This window comes from Mandrillus leucophaeus, unplaced genomic scaffold (genome assembly GCF_000951045.1).
Source record: "Mandrillus leucophaeus isolate KB7577 unplaced genomic scaffold, Mleu.le_1.0 Scaffold385, whole genome shotgun sequence".
In the NCBI taxonomy this organism is placed as follows: Eukaryota; Metazoa; Chordata; class Mammalia; order Primates; family Cercopithecidae; genus Mandrillus; species Mandrillus leucophaeus.
This window is the reverse complement of record NW_012104087.1, coordinates 87,342-102,597: the sequence shown is the minus strand read 5'-3', so window position 1 is coordinate 102,597 and position 15,256 is coordinate 87,342. Positions and strand designations below refer to the sequence as shown.

At 36.5% G+C, this 15,256-nt stretch overlaps 1 protein-coding gene across 1 annotated transcript in view; it reads right to left on the bottom strand.

Annotated features, from left to right (window-relative positions):
* Positions 1–15,256, bottom strand: part of THSD7A (thrombospondin, type I, domain containing 7A) — a 122,336-nt gene that overhangs the window by 28,424 nt on the left and 78,656 nt on the right. The window contains exons 13-17 of the mRNA XM_011990865.1: positions 14,635–14,750; positions 10,765–10,882; positions 10,369–10,514; positions 9,757–9,931; positions 5,410–5,583 (exon numbers count right to left, since the gene is read on the bottom strand). Of these exons, the coding sequence (XP_011846255.1) occupies positions 5,410–5,583; positions 9,757–9,931; positions 10,369–10,514; positions 10,765–10,882; positions 14,635–14,750 (729 nt within the window). The remainder of the gene's footprint in view (positions 1–5,409; positions 5,584–9,756; positions 9,932–10,368; positions 10,515–10,764; positions 10,883–14,634; positions 14,751–15,256) is intronic.

The window sequence follows — 15,256 nt, the reverse complement described above, 5'->3', positions numbered from 1 at the left end:
TCACCCAGGCTGGACTGCAGTGGCACTATCTCAGCTCACTGGAACCTGCACCTCCTGGGTTCAAGTGATTATCCTGCCTCAGCCTCCTGAGTAGCTGGGACTACAGGTACCCGGCACCATGCCCAGCTATTATTGTATTTTTGGTAGAGATGGGGTTTCACTATATTGGCCAGGCTGTTCTCGAACTACTGACCTTGTAATCCGCCCGCCTTGGCCTCCCAAAGTGCTGGGATTACAGGCATGAGCCACCATGCCCAGCCCAGAATATACATTCTTCTCAGCATCACATTGCATTTTTTCTAAAATTGACCACACAGTTGGAAGTAAAACACTCCTTAGCAAATGCAAAAGAATGGAAATCATAACAATCTCTCAGACACAGTGCAATCAAAGTAGCACTCAAGATTAAGAAAGTCACTCAAAACAGCTCAACTACATGGAAACTGACAACATGCTCCTCAATGACTACTGAGTAAATAACAAAATTAAGGCAGAAATAAGTAAGTTATTTGAAACCAATGAGTTCAAAGACACAATGTACCAGAATCTCTGGCACACAGCTAAAGCTGTGTTTAGAAGGAAATTTACAGCAGTAAATGCTCACAGGAGAAAGCAGGAAAGATTTAAAACTGACATCTTAACATCACAATTAAAAGAACTAGAGAAGCAACAGTAAACAAATTCAAAAGCTAGCAGAAGTTGAGAAATAACTAAGAGCAGAGCTGAAGGAGATAGAGACACAAAAAACTCTTTCAATCCAGGAGCTGGTTTTTTGAAAAGATCAACAAAATAGAAAGATGGCTAGCCAGACTAAGAAAGAAGAAAAGAGAGAAGAATCAAATAGATGCAATAAAAAATGAGAAAGGATATCACCACGGATCCTACAGAAATACAAACCACCATCAGAGAACACTATAAACACCTCTACACAAATAAGCTAGAAAATTTAGAAGAAACAGAGAAATTCCTGGAAATGTACCCCCTCCCAAGACTTAACCAGGAAGAAGTCAAATCCCTGAATAGACCAATAACACGTTCTGACATTGAGACAGTAATTAATAGCCTAACAACTAAAAAAAGCCAGGACCTGACAGATCCACAGTCAAATTCTACCAGAGGTACAAAGAGGAGCTGGTACCATTCCTTCTGAAACTATTCCAAACAATATAAAAAGAGGGACTCCTCCCTAACTCATTTTATGAGGCCACCATCATCCTGATACCAAAACCTGGCAGAGACACAACAAAAAAAGAGAATTTTAGACCAATACCCCTGATGAACATTGATGCAATAAAATACTGGCAAACCGAATCCAGCAGCACATCAAAAAGCTTATCCACCATGATCAAGTGGGCTTCATCCCTGGGATGCAAGGCTGGTTCAACATACGCAGATCAATAAACATAATCCATCACGTAAATAGAACCAATGACAAAAACCACATGATTATCTCAATAGATGCAGAAAAGGCCTTCGACAAAATTCAACACCGCTTCATGCTAAAAACTCTCAAGAAACTAGGTATTGATGGAATGTATCTCAAAACAATAAGAGCTCTTTATGTCAAACTCACAGCCACAGGGCTACAGTAACCAAAACAGCATGGTACTGGTACTAAAACAGATATATAGACCAATGGAACACAACTGAGGCCTCAAAAATAACACCACGCATCTACAACCATCTTTGATAAGCCTGATAAAAACAATGGGGAAAGGTTTCCCTACTTAATAAATGGTGATGGGAAAACTGGCTAGCCATATGCAGAAAACTGAAACTGGACCCCTTCCTTACACCTTATACAAAAATTAACTCAAGATGGATTAAAGACTTAAGCCTCAGACCTAAAACCACAAAAACCCTAGAAGAAAACCTAGGCAATACCATTCAGGACACAGGCATGGGCAAAGACTTCATGACTAAAACACCGAAAGCAATGGCAACAAAAGCCAAAATTGACAAATGGGATCTAATTAAACTAAAGAGCTTCTGCACAACAAAAGAAACTATCATCAGAGTGAACAGGCAACCTACAGAATGAGAGAAAAATTTTGAAATCTATCCATCTGACAAAGGGCTAATATCCAGAATCTACAGGAAACTTAAACAAATTTACAAGAAAACAACAACCTCATGAAAAAGTGGGTGAAGGATATGAACAGACACCTCTCAAAAGAAGACATTATGCGGCCAACAAACATATGAAAAAGAGCTCATCATCACTGGTCATTAGAGAAATGCAAATCAAAACCACAATGAGATATCATCTCACACCAGTTAGAATGACAATCATTAAAAAGTCAGGAAACAACAGATGCTGGAGAGGATGTGGAGAAATAGGAACGCTTTTACACTGTTGGTGGGACTGTAAATTAGTCCAACCATTGTGGAAGACAGTGTGGTGATTCCTCAAGGATCTAGAACCAGAAATACCATTGGACCCAGCAATCCCATTACTGGGTATATACCCAAAGGATTATAAATCATTCTATTATAAAGACACATGCACACTCATATTTATTGCAGCACTGTTCGTAATAGCAAAGACTCGGAACCAACCCAAATGCTCATCAATGATAGACCGGATGAAGAAAATGTGGCACATATACACTATGGAATACTATGCAGCCATAAAGCAGGATGAGTTCACGTCCTTTGCAGGGACATGGATGAACCCAGAAACTATCATTCTCAGCAAACTAACACAGCAACAGAGAACTAAACACTGAATGTTCTCATTCATAATTGGGAGTCAAACAATGAGAACACATGGACACAGAGAGGGGAACATCACACACTGGGGCGTGTTGAGGGGTTGGGGTTAGGGGAGCGATAGCATTAGGAGAAATACCTAAAGTAGATGATGGATTGATGGGTGCAGCAAATCACCATGGCATGTGTATACCTATGTAACAAACCTGCACGGTCTGCACATGTACCCCAGAACTTAAAGTATAATTAAAAAAATAAAATTCAAATTAAAAAAAAGAATATGTTCTTACAACAAAAAAGATTTCACATAAATAGGAGTTGAGGTATTGCTCCTCACAAGAGGGCATTAGCTGTGGGGGTCTGCCTGCAGACCCTGACCCCAACGATGGATGAATAAAATGTACACTGACAGATATTATCTTTTGCCAGTCCTGCTGAGTGTCTGACCATCTACACACCAAGAGAGGTTTGTCACTGTGGCCAGCCCTGATCAGGAGGGAGACTCACATTTATTAGTTAACAAAAGCTTGAGTCAACGCCATTAGAGGGTAATTGTCATTGTGGACATCTGGAGTAAAAAGCACACATCAAAGGTTGAGACCACATGGGTAAACAAGCTAACTACATAACTTCCTCACATCCCGTTGTTTACTACTCTACTCTATTTAACTAAAGGTAATGGGACCAGACCGCCTTCCGCCAGGTCTATTACCCAAGTCATGTGAAAACCCTCAGGCCTTCCAAAAGGGTTTTGTGGCTATCATAACTAATATTTTTCCCACCAGACTGATCAAATCTCAACAAGGAGTTGTCTTGTTTCTTTAAATTTTGAGAAAACTCATAATTAAAGCCATTTAAGTTTTAGTTTGTGTGCATGTGTGAGTATGTATTTCACAGGTTTGAAAATAGTTACATAATCTATGGTGTAGGTTTTTCGTTACTCTTGATGAAATATAATAACCTTGTAAATTATCTTCATTAACATTTTTACTTTTGTTAGAAAAAACTATTCACAGAATTATATTCTATTTTCCAAACTTTATTCTATTAATAGTAATGACGACTTTGCTTTTTATTCTTCTTCACTGATTTTACCATGAGCTGCTCTATTTTGTCAGTTTGCTCTAAAAACAATCTATTGGTTTTGTTGATTATTTATTTTCAATCTCATTGAATTTATACTCATCCATGTTGCTTGCATTCCGTTTCCTTTTTACTTTTCTTAAAAATTTACTCAGTTGAACGCTTAGTTCATTTTTAACTTTTCTCCCTCCTATAGAAGCGTTCAAAGCTTCAAGGTCTCTTCTAGGTACTTCTTTGCTGCATCCCATATAACATTTGCTGTATGATGCTTTAGAAGTATGGTTTTTACACTTCTAAAGTGTGCGTGTGGAGATCTGTCATTGTTTTATTGATTCCTAATTTTATTTCCTTGTCATTTTGGAGTGAATACTTTTCTTTCTTGCCTTGGGAATTATTTTATTCATTGTAACTTTTGACCTTTCTTTATTCTTTACTTATCCTGTCCTAGCATATGGAATGTTTTACCTAGTTGATAAATTTAGGAAGATTAAATTGACAGAGCAGGTAATTCTGTCCAATTCTTGGGCTAAGTCATCTAGCCCATTTGGTTTTTACTGCAAGTATTCTTTTCCAACACTTTAAGCTTTTGTCTCCAACTTTTCGGTAAGAAAGGTGATATTTTGTCTCCTGCTTGCTGCTATGTCATATTACTTATTTCAGAACATAAGCAGAATTCAGAGTTGTTTGTTGAACCCCACACCCTCTACCAGATAGCATTTCTTTTGTTTTCCTTGAGTCTTCGCATGTTGTTTCCCAAACTATGACATTTAATGCTGTGATTCTTGAAGATGTCATATATTGCTTACACTGAGTGAATGATTCTATGTGTGCATACATTCACACAGACATATAAACATAGATGTTTATATATGTTCTAAGTAATATTTAGATTAAACTCAATTTTTACCAATAATTTGATTTATCCATTTGAAAAAACATAGTAAAATCTCTCACCTTGCTGTGAACTTGTCATTTTAATTTAATTCTGTCATTTGATTTAAATAAATTGAAGATATTAGACTCCTACCTGACCATAATTGTTATAAATGTAAAAATAATGTGCTTCTAATTATCTCAGCCTTCTTGAGCTCATAAAACTGGGAAACGTTTTTGCAAAACTCACATCTTATTTATGAAGGGTGGCAGGATTTTCCATCTTCCCAATCTTTAGGATTCAGAATCTTCCCCTTACTTTAGTTCTCAGCCTCAAGTGACATCTTAGTAAATTTTTAAATTATTTATTTATTTATTTTTGAGACGGAATTTCACTCTTGTTGCCCAGGCTGGAGGGCAATGGCACAATCTCGGCTCACTGCAGCCTCTGCCTCCTGGGATCAAGTGATTCTCCTGCCTCAGCCTCCTGAGTAGCTGGTATTACAGGAGCCTGACACCATGCCTGGCTAATTATTATTTTTTTTGGTAGAGTTGGGGTTTGGCCACGTTGGCCAGGCTGGTCTCACAATTCCTGGCCTCAGGTGATCCACCTGCCTTGGCCTCCCAAAGTGTTGGGATTATAGGCATGAGCCACTGCACCTGGTCAAATTTATTTTAACAGACTATTTTTTAAAATCTTATGCTGCGCTTAAGATAGAGTATATGAATGGTAGCACTCACCATCACATGATTTTGTTTCTAACATCTGCTCTGGGCACAGATGCTGATTCTCTAGTTCTTGTATAATCACTGCTCTGGATCGGACCTGTATTCCACCAAAGCCTAGATCCTCACCATTCACACAGGTCAGCTGACACAGGCTCCAGGAAGACCAGTCCTTCAAATAACAGTCACCTGTAAAACACAGGTTTGTAATTTACACCCATATCCACAGAGAAAAGCCAGCCCGATAATCATTTTAATTCCAACCCCAGTGGGCAATGTTTTTAGGTATCCCAGCCATACATAATATTTATAAGATTTAAATAGGCATTTAATATTTATAAATTTGTAATTGTATAACTTTGTATATATATTGTTATTTTCTGTATGGCTATTACTGGTCTATGTGTTGCTTAATGATATCAAAGGTAAACTGTGGCTGACAGGAGCTCATCCACTGTGATTAATCTCTTCTTAGGATACAAAAAACATTTGATCAAAACCTACTACCACTCTTGTCATTATCATAGTAAAGCGGTTTATTACACAGGAGGTACACTCAAAGAGAGCCTAAATATAAACAGACTTTGTCTTCTAGGTATTCACAATTTTCAAAAAGTTTGAAGTCCAAGGCTCACAAAGCTGGTTTTATGTTTCATTCCTATTTCTTCCCAGAAGAGTGGAGGTGAGAGAGGCAATTGAGCAGTTGCAGTACTGGAAATAATGCCCACTATTTCCTCTGATCTACATCTTCAATCAACTTCTCTTTAAAATATTTTACTGAAGGACAACAAATATGTAAAACGATCACATATCATAGATGCACAGATAGCTGAATTTTGACAATCTGATTATCTAACCATGTGATCAACACCCAAATCAAAGAACAAAACATTCCCAGGCTCTCAAAACCCTCCCTTGTGTAATATATGAAATCATACCATATGTACTTCTTTGTGTCTGGCTTCTTTCTCTCATTTATGTTTGTGAGATCCATCATACATTTATGAAGTTCTAATTTCTTCATTCTTACTACTTCCCATCATGTGAATATATCACAATTTAGATATCCATTTTACTATTGGTGGACATGTGGGGAGTTGTAAATTTTTCCTATCATGTTATTGCAAACATTTCAGTACAAGTCTTTTGATGAACTTATATATGCATTTCTGTTGGGTATGTACCTCGGAGTGCAATTGCTGGGCCACAGTGCATCCATGCTTCCAAAATCTTTAGCCATTTTAAGAACAGAAAAGATTTTATGAAATACACCCTTTCCATTAACCCATCCATTCTTCAGAGTGACTGCTTAGTGATACTCTTCAGAGTGCCCAGTCAATTATGATAGACACAAATTCACAAAGGTTTCTTATCACTTATTTATTCTAGCCAGGTCATATGAATAATTCATATTGCCTTATATTATGCTAAAGGTGACTGGTATTAGCATAAAGTTGCCTGGAGATCTGATTAATGGAAAAACTTCTTGTGTCATGCCTAAGAAGTCCTGGTAAGACATAAATTATTGACTAACATATATACACATAATAGTAAAATATAGTGATTTTTGTAGGCCTTTATTAAAGAATGTAATTGGTACTCCTGAAGTACAGAAAGTTCTAGTAAATTTTGGAAATGCAAAGGAAAAAGAAACTAGAAAGAATTTCTAAGTAGTCTGAAAAAGTTTTAGAAACACTTTTATTTCCTAGGAAATGTCACTTTGTGGTTACTCAGTTTTTAATTATGTAGGAAAACTGCTAAAGTTCAAAAAATTCCTGTCAACATGAATGTAATACAATTTCACCTCGGTGATTGAAAATTACATGGAAAAGAAACATACCTTTTACCAATAGGCTTTATCTTTGTGGCAATCCACATTTAGCATCATTTATTTTGCAACAAAACGTAATAAATCTTTTAATGATAGTTTGTGAGTTATGTAATTATCACCCCTAAGTAATACATGTCAGGCTTTAAAGTTGTAATAACAGCAAATGAGAGTGAGATACTCCCTTGTTCTAAACATACTTTTCTATTTTGACCATGTAAACCATTGTAATAACAATAAAATTACCCTATGCCTGCCAAAGATATGACAATTAAACACATGAAATGTATTTCCTAATTCAGTGTTCTACTCTTTAAAGCTTATTAGTTCACATATTGCTAGCTTTCAAAACCCATCATTAGAGAAAACTAGCAAGAGAGGAACTGAAATGAATAGATTGTAATTTAGAAGAGCAGCCTCTTAGATTTGCAATTACTTTAATTAAAACAATGTGTTTGCTCTGTTCTATGTATCATGCGATCCTGTAATTTTCCTTCACATCATTTACCACAGATTATAATCTTATGTTTATTTACGTCACTATTAGATTAGCAATTGTTCCCTTCCATTAGAAAGTAAGCTGTACAAGGACAGGGTCTGTTGGTCTTCACTGTATCTCCCGCCTCAAGTCCAGGGCCTGACCTGTAATTAACAGTCAAATGAGTGAGTGATTGTGCTGCAGGAAGTATATAATGAAATCACGTGGGGAGTATCCATAGTAAGGCATGCACCACTGTCTGACAAGGAAGCCTGTTCTGCTCAATGGTGTGGATGTCCTTGACCCTGCCTGGAGCTGTCACCTGCTGCCATAGCCTCAGGCTGGGTCTACAGTGAAGTGAAATGATTTTATTAAATTGAATTGTGTGTGAGATCTTAAATGGTATCAGACTAGTTTCAGCAGCAGGAAATGAAAGAGGGGAATTGCTGGATCAGCAAAAGGTTGTTGGCAGGTGTAGGAATGTCTGAACAGCAACACTTTGCCCGGCTTTAGAAAGTCAGATTTTCTGTTACTTTAAGTTTTATTTTATTCTTTTTTTTTATTGTGATAAGACCATGTAACATGAGATCTACCCACTTAACACATTTTTAGGTATACAATACAGTAGTGTTAACTACAGGCACTATGTCTTACAACGGATCTCTAGAACTTACTCACCTTGCATAGCTGAACCTTTACACTTACTGAGAAACAGCTGCTATTCAGATTTTTGGGTTTTAAAAATAGTTCAATTCTTGACCTGAAGTAGATGAAAATATCCATGTGTGCAAAGATCAATACAATAGTTGGATATTCTCAGAGTCTAGGGGGTTTGTCCTCAAAATAACCCCTATCAGGGTTATTTTATTTACTGTTTAATTTCATTCAGTTCATCTTAAACTATACCCTACCATTTTTATCATCTCAAATGATTTTTTTGTTTTACAAAGGAATAAGTAACTCGATGAGTGAATAAATAGCTAAAACATGTCAGTTTTTCCAGGTTTTAGGGACTCCATCCCATTTACAAATTTTTGTTAATACATGTTATCCACTTTTAAAATTTTCTTAAATCACATCATTTTATATAGAAAATGTGTTGTATGCCCCATTATTTTTGCCAAATCCTTAATTTTTAACATTTTGAGGTCAGATTCAAAACAAGATATTGTAAAAGAGATACAATTTTTAAATCATAATTATAAGCAAATTGGGAGAACACAAATTTTCCACCTGGGGATAAAATATAGGTAATTCATTTTCTATCTGTTCATTTCCAGTCCACTAATAAATTGTTGCCCCTATCTATATCTTTTTTAAGGATGGGTTTTCTGGCATATTTTGACATTAAATTTCCTCTACAATTCTCTGCATCAAGCCCAAATTCATAAATGTTAGCTTATCACTGTCTGCCATTTTTTCCATACTATTTGATATACAAAATTTTCTTTCTACATTTACTGCATGCACCCATTGTGTCTAACATTGAATCTGAAGAATATCTTTCAACAGTTTCCTCCATACTGCTATTTTGCCTTCCAGTTGTAGATAATCTGTTTTTTTTTCTTACTGAAGACTTTACTACTTATTTTTCTATATTTATCTAGGTATGAGTTTGTTGTTCATTCTACCCTGGACCCAGGGTAAGAGGACTTAATCTGTTTTTAGCTATTATGTGTTTAAACATTGGCCTCTCTTTCCCCATTCTCTTCTGGAAATCCCTAATAGGTTATGTTTTGTCCTTATTTTCTCAATGTTTATTTCATACCTTTTCTGTGGAGCATGGGCTTAAGGCCTTAATTACCATCTCCTGCAGATGTTAAAACTCCAGAGGGTGTTAAGAGAGGCCACATGGGAGACCTGGACTTCACCCCTACCTGGCAGTAATGAGACAGTGCCCTGTTCCCCACAGGCATAGTGTTGAGCTGTTGGCATAGATATTACTGAATAAGAAGACTGTTGACATCCTGTAACTTATGCTTTATATGCAACCCCTTCATGGCCCTTGTCCTAGGAAAAAATAATCAGAATATGAATGCTCTTTTGCCATGGTTACCTGGGCAAGGCTCGGTGCAGGTTTCCTCCAGAACCATGTTTTTATTACCATCTATAATGAGTTCAATGTCAGCACAGAATTCCTCATCCACCACTTTGCTGAAATCATCTGCTGACCCATCACTTACTATACAAGAAACGTTCCTTGTTCTGGTCCCTTCTCCACATTGGGCCTCCTGGAATGGAGGAAGAAATAACTAATTAGAAAAAGAGAAATACTTCATTAGAGAGCTCATCACTTAGTTATCTCTGCACCATTGACTTTGATTTATGAACATTTAGAAAAGCATTTGAAACCCTAGGAAAGAAGCCCTATAGGGCACTAGCAATAAAGCATACATTGAACAATTTATTTGTTTTCTAGCTAAAGACAGGAAAATAAATTTTCATTAAAATAAATCAGTCTTCAAATGATTAAAAAATACAGGGCAGGGAGTTATCAAAACTAATTAAATGGTTATAAAATGGCAAGGCACATAAAAATTTTAAGAAGCTTGTCATCTGTGAGCTCTGAAAAATATTTCTAACACATTATTTTTGTCTGTTTTTCTGCAGATAAAGTCTCTGCAGATAAAGAATACACAATTCCTTACAACTTCTTAAGATTTGATACCTGCACTTGGCATGGAGACCACTGGCCATATTGCCACTGATAACAAGGCTTCACTGGGCAGGGTTTGGACTGGTCCATCAGGGAAGGGCATGGTCTTCCATCACCTTGAAAGGGCTGTGTCACTGTTCGTCTTCGGATCATTTTTCCTTTAAGAGATACAAAGTGATGCAACTTTAATATATGTTATGGTTTTGCAAGCATATATGTCATTGGGAGAAGGCATCACAGTGGTATCTCCTGAGGCGATCCAGGAACAAGTAAGGCTTAGATGTTTTTGAAAGAAAGACAACCAATCCAACCTTTCTGAAGATTATCTGATATGGGTTAAAGCAAGAGGGATTTTTTATTTCATATTCCTTGACCATTAGCCTAATATGAGTTATAGCACAAACCAACCTGTGAGGCCACATGTTTGAGAGCATTCTGACCAAGGAGACCAATCAGAAAGCTGACAGTTCACAGGGCATTCCACCATGCAGGACGTGTTCATCTGCCAGTTCTTCTCCAGGCCAAGCTGGAAGAACAGAGGTAGATCAGGATGTTATATTGTCAACTGGGGGAGGGAGCCAGAGAATGAGGTGACAAGAGAGAAGAGAGGGAGGGAGAAAAAGCAAGCCACATAACAGAATAACATAGTACCTGGAGGACAAACATCCAAACTATTAAAAGTATAAAGTGGTTTGACCTAGGTGAGTGGAAGTTAGGGGTACAGGATGAAAGAAGGGGCCCATGTAATCTATACTTACATATTGTTTGAGTGTTTTCAATAGGCGATGAAAAAAAGTAGATTTAACCTCCAAATTGATTGAATTTCCCAAAATGGGGAACAAATAAATATAAGCAAAAATACTTTTCATTAGGTAAAAACTAATAATATCATCAATATTTTGATCGACAACTGTATCTTAGGGATATTATTTATTTTTACATATCTTAAACTAAAAAGCAAAAGGAAAAGTTTCTAACCATAAATTGATAGTCAAAACTAATGATATCATATATTGAAATAATACATCAGCTGTCTTTTAAAACAAGAAATATGGGTCGCCAAAGTTTTTTGTGATTATGACTATTTTACGTGCATTTTTTAAAACAAAGATTTTCACTTCTAAAACTCAACTGGTATAATTCAGTTACTTTGGTGTCAAACCTTCTCATCAGATAATAATGTTGTCCCATTTTATTGGCATTTGGGTTCCATTACTTATTTAAATATTCTGCCTTAAAAATATAAGATGATGTTTCAAATTCTTCTACTGTATATTCCAACATTTAAAATGTCTATGGTACAAAGTAGCATTGAAATAGGAAAATGTCGGCTGGATGCGGTGGCTCACATCTGTCATCCCAGCACTTTCGGAGACTGAGGTGGGCGGATCACCTCAGAGCATGCTGGCCAACATGGTGAAACCTCACCTCTACCAAAAAAAAAAATATATAAAAATTTGCTGGGATTGGTGGTGCATGACTGTAGTCCCATCTACTTGGGAGCCTGAGGCAGGAGACTTGCTTGAACCTAGGATGTGGAGGCTGCAGTAAGCTGCACTCCAGGCTGGGCAACAGAGCAAGACTCTCTCCAAAAAAAAAAAAGACAAAGAAATAGGAAAATGTAAGAGCTTGTTAGGAGAATATAAAATTTTAAGACTAGTAATTCTTAGAATTTCCAAGATCTTTTTTATTCCTGCATGAAACAGAAGTTAATGTTTTCTAATTTATACAGCAAATAATGGCAAAATTTGTTTTGAAACATTATGTTGTGTTTCAAGTATAGCTCTTAGTTCTAAGTTATCCACTGAGAGAGGATCAGATCATAGCTTTGTGTAATGCATCTCTCTGCAGGCGCTCCCATTATATTCTACACCAGTAATACCTAACAGAGCTGAGTGGTATGAAAACTTTTACCACATCACTCAACTGAAGCCTCATAAAGCCTCTTAAAAGTCATGGGAGGTTGGAGATAGGAATCTTGAGGTGATATGATAAAAATAATGTGTTACATTTAAGGTAAATAATAGTTTCATGGGGAAAGTTTGAATCACAGGATTCAATTATTATTGACTTACATATCCACCACTTACACATTTTAGTCCTGTACTAATTTTTTCCTTACATTGATCATATCTCTTTTTTAATTCTCTCTCATTTACCTAAACATCTGTCTACATAAATTAAAAAGAAACCTATTCAAAAATCTAATAGGAAAGAAGAAACTGATTACTAGGTATCCAATGAGAAAATGTCTGAAAAACACTAAAGATAAAAATACTACGTAAGTGCTCGTTAGGTTTAACTCTCATCTTCGTCTTTGTTGGATAATAATGCCATCTTTCTTTGTGGCTGTTAGGGAAGCAGCAAGTGTTACCTACTGCTGTGGTACTGAATGCAGGGTTGCACAGTCAAATTGTAAGTCCTTGAAGACGGTGTTTGCTAGAATGTTAAAACTAGGAGTCCCTAATTGCCATGCAACATTCAAATATTATAATATTTGCATGTAAGCTTAAACTTATCTAGACTCCCATATAATTAAAATTAGTTATTTCCCAGGTTTTTACTCATATTTGATGTAAGAAATCAAGAATCCAGTTTACAGCTTTGTCCTTTAATCATATGAAATAGTTTAAAATTGGTCATGTATGCTTAGGTTTCAGCTTTTGCAAAGCTCTCATTTATTTTTTATTTCATTCTGACCAAGGAGTGCATTTATGTTTGCAAACAAAAAGACGTATTAATCAACTAGAAGTAGATCACAGAAAGCTCTCCAGTCAGTATATGACTATTATCTTCATTAATACTGACTCTCTTTTTTTTTTTTTTGGAGATGGAGTTTTGCTCTTGTTGCCCAGGCTGGTGTGCAATGATGCGATCTTGGCTCATGGCACCCTCTCCCTTCTGGGTTCAAGCGATTCTCCTGCCTTAGCCTACCGAGTAGCTGAGATTACAGGCATGTGCCACCACGCCCAGCTAATTTTGTATTTTCAGTAGAGACGGGGTTTCTCCATGTTGGTCAGGCTGGTCTTGAACTCCTGACCTCAGGTGATCTGCCTGACTCAGCCTCCCAAAGTGCTGGGATTAGAGGCGTGAACCACCCCACCCAGCTCAATACTGACATTATTCTTATAATGGTTATATTGCTTCAATGTTATTGGTTACAAAACTAAAATGATTCAAGTGTGAAATTTCCAATTATTCAAATTTAAATAATGAATACAGTAAGTTATGTTAGAAGGTTATAGCAGGAGGCATTTATTAACAAAACAAATTTGTGTTTTCACCACATGTGGGTGCTCTGCTTTCATGAACAGAGACATAAGAAGGTTAAATCAGGTCTGTATGATAAATATATCAAATGAATTAAAGTATTTCTGTTTAGAGTTCTCCCCTAGGTATTGGAACAATTTACTGTGGGCTATAATAACCGCAGGATGTATAGACAGAAGACATAGTGACTGTGTATGTTAAACTCTAATGAGGTTACGACCCCCTTCTAGTCTATTCCAGATCTATTGAGGCTCCTGCTTATCTTGGTTAGTATTTGACCCAGTGGACCTCAGATGAATGGAGAGTCAACATTTGTCATGTTTTGGATATGGAAATTAGATAAAATTATTACAACATAAAGTGTAGCTTCATAAAAATGAAGAAAGGCCAACGACTATGTTTTCTCATATTGCAGAAGCTCACATCTAGGTATGATGACATTACTTTCATCAATTAGATGATTATCAGTTACAATTCTCTGTGCCTAGAAGATAATAATGGCTGGCTTCATTCCTTTGTTTGAATTTGAGGTTGTCTCTTAATCAGACCTGAGTACTTAGATGGTCACAGCTGGGTATTAGATCCTAATATCAAAATCTGCTATGAAACCACATGTGATCAGTGTTTAGCAACAAAGAGAATAAATGATGGACCTTGGCAGGTGTCCCAGGCACTACACAAAATTCACATCAAATTACAAAAGATAAGGAGTCTGATTAAAATTTACTGCTTTTATTCACCTTACTTATTGTTCCCCAAGCATTTCTTTCAGAATAGGCTAATTAGCATACCTTTGGGCTCCAAGGAGAAGAAAATACAGGAAATTATATGTCGGAATCAGTAGTATTGGACATTGTATCTTTTCAAGAACATACTTAGCCTGTGAATAGTGCAGAAAAACATCTGCTGGCAATGAGCTGCATGGAGCACGGGTCACTTGGCTCAGCATGAACTGAAATTATTAGGGAAGAATTTACTCGCGAAGATATTAACACAGCATCCACCTACCTCTTCACAATATTTCAGGTCAACTGACTTGCCATCACTTCGAACACAATCCAACATCCTTGTTTTTATTCCATTTCCACAAACTGCCTTCTCACTCAGCTGACATGTACTCCAGTCTGAAAAAAAGGGAAGCCCATCAGAACAGAAGGCTAAGTATGAAACAGATTTCAAATGAAACTCTGATGACCTGAATCCCATATTTAATTCACAACTGCTTCCTAAGCCCCATAATCAATCATCCCCCATGCAGAGCATATGGGTCCCAGCTTTGAACATATCAGGAGTCAAATGGAATTGCTGGGGTTGCACATAGCTACAGGGATTATTCTTAAAGGCAGATGTCTACTTGAAAATCTTGATAGCTAGCCGTTTGGTGACACTGTAAAAATGGCTTTGGCCTACAGATCAATGTCACTTAAAAACTTTTTTTCCCAATAAAAATATCATTTAAAATCTTAGCATTACTTTTAGCAAAATAATCATAATTGTGACAGATGGTACTTTGTGTAGTTATGTTCAAATAAAACGTATTTTACTTCTTATCCATATTTAGAATGCATGAAAATGCATACATTTATTAAAGTGATAAAATCACTTCGGCCATATTTATTTAATTCTCTTA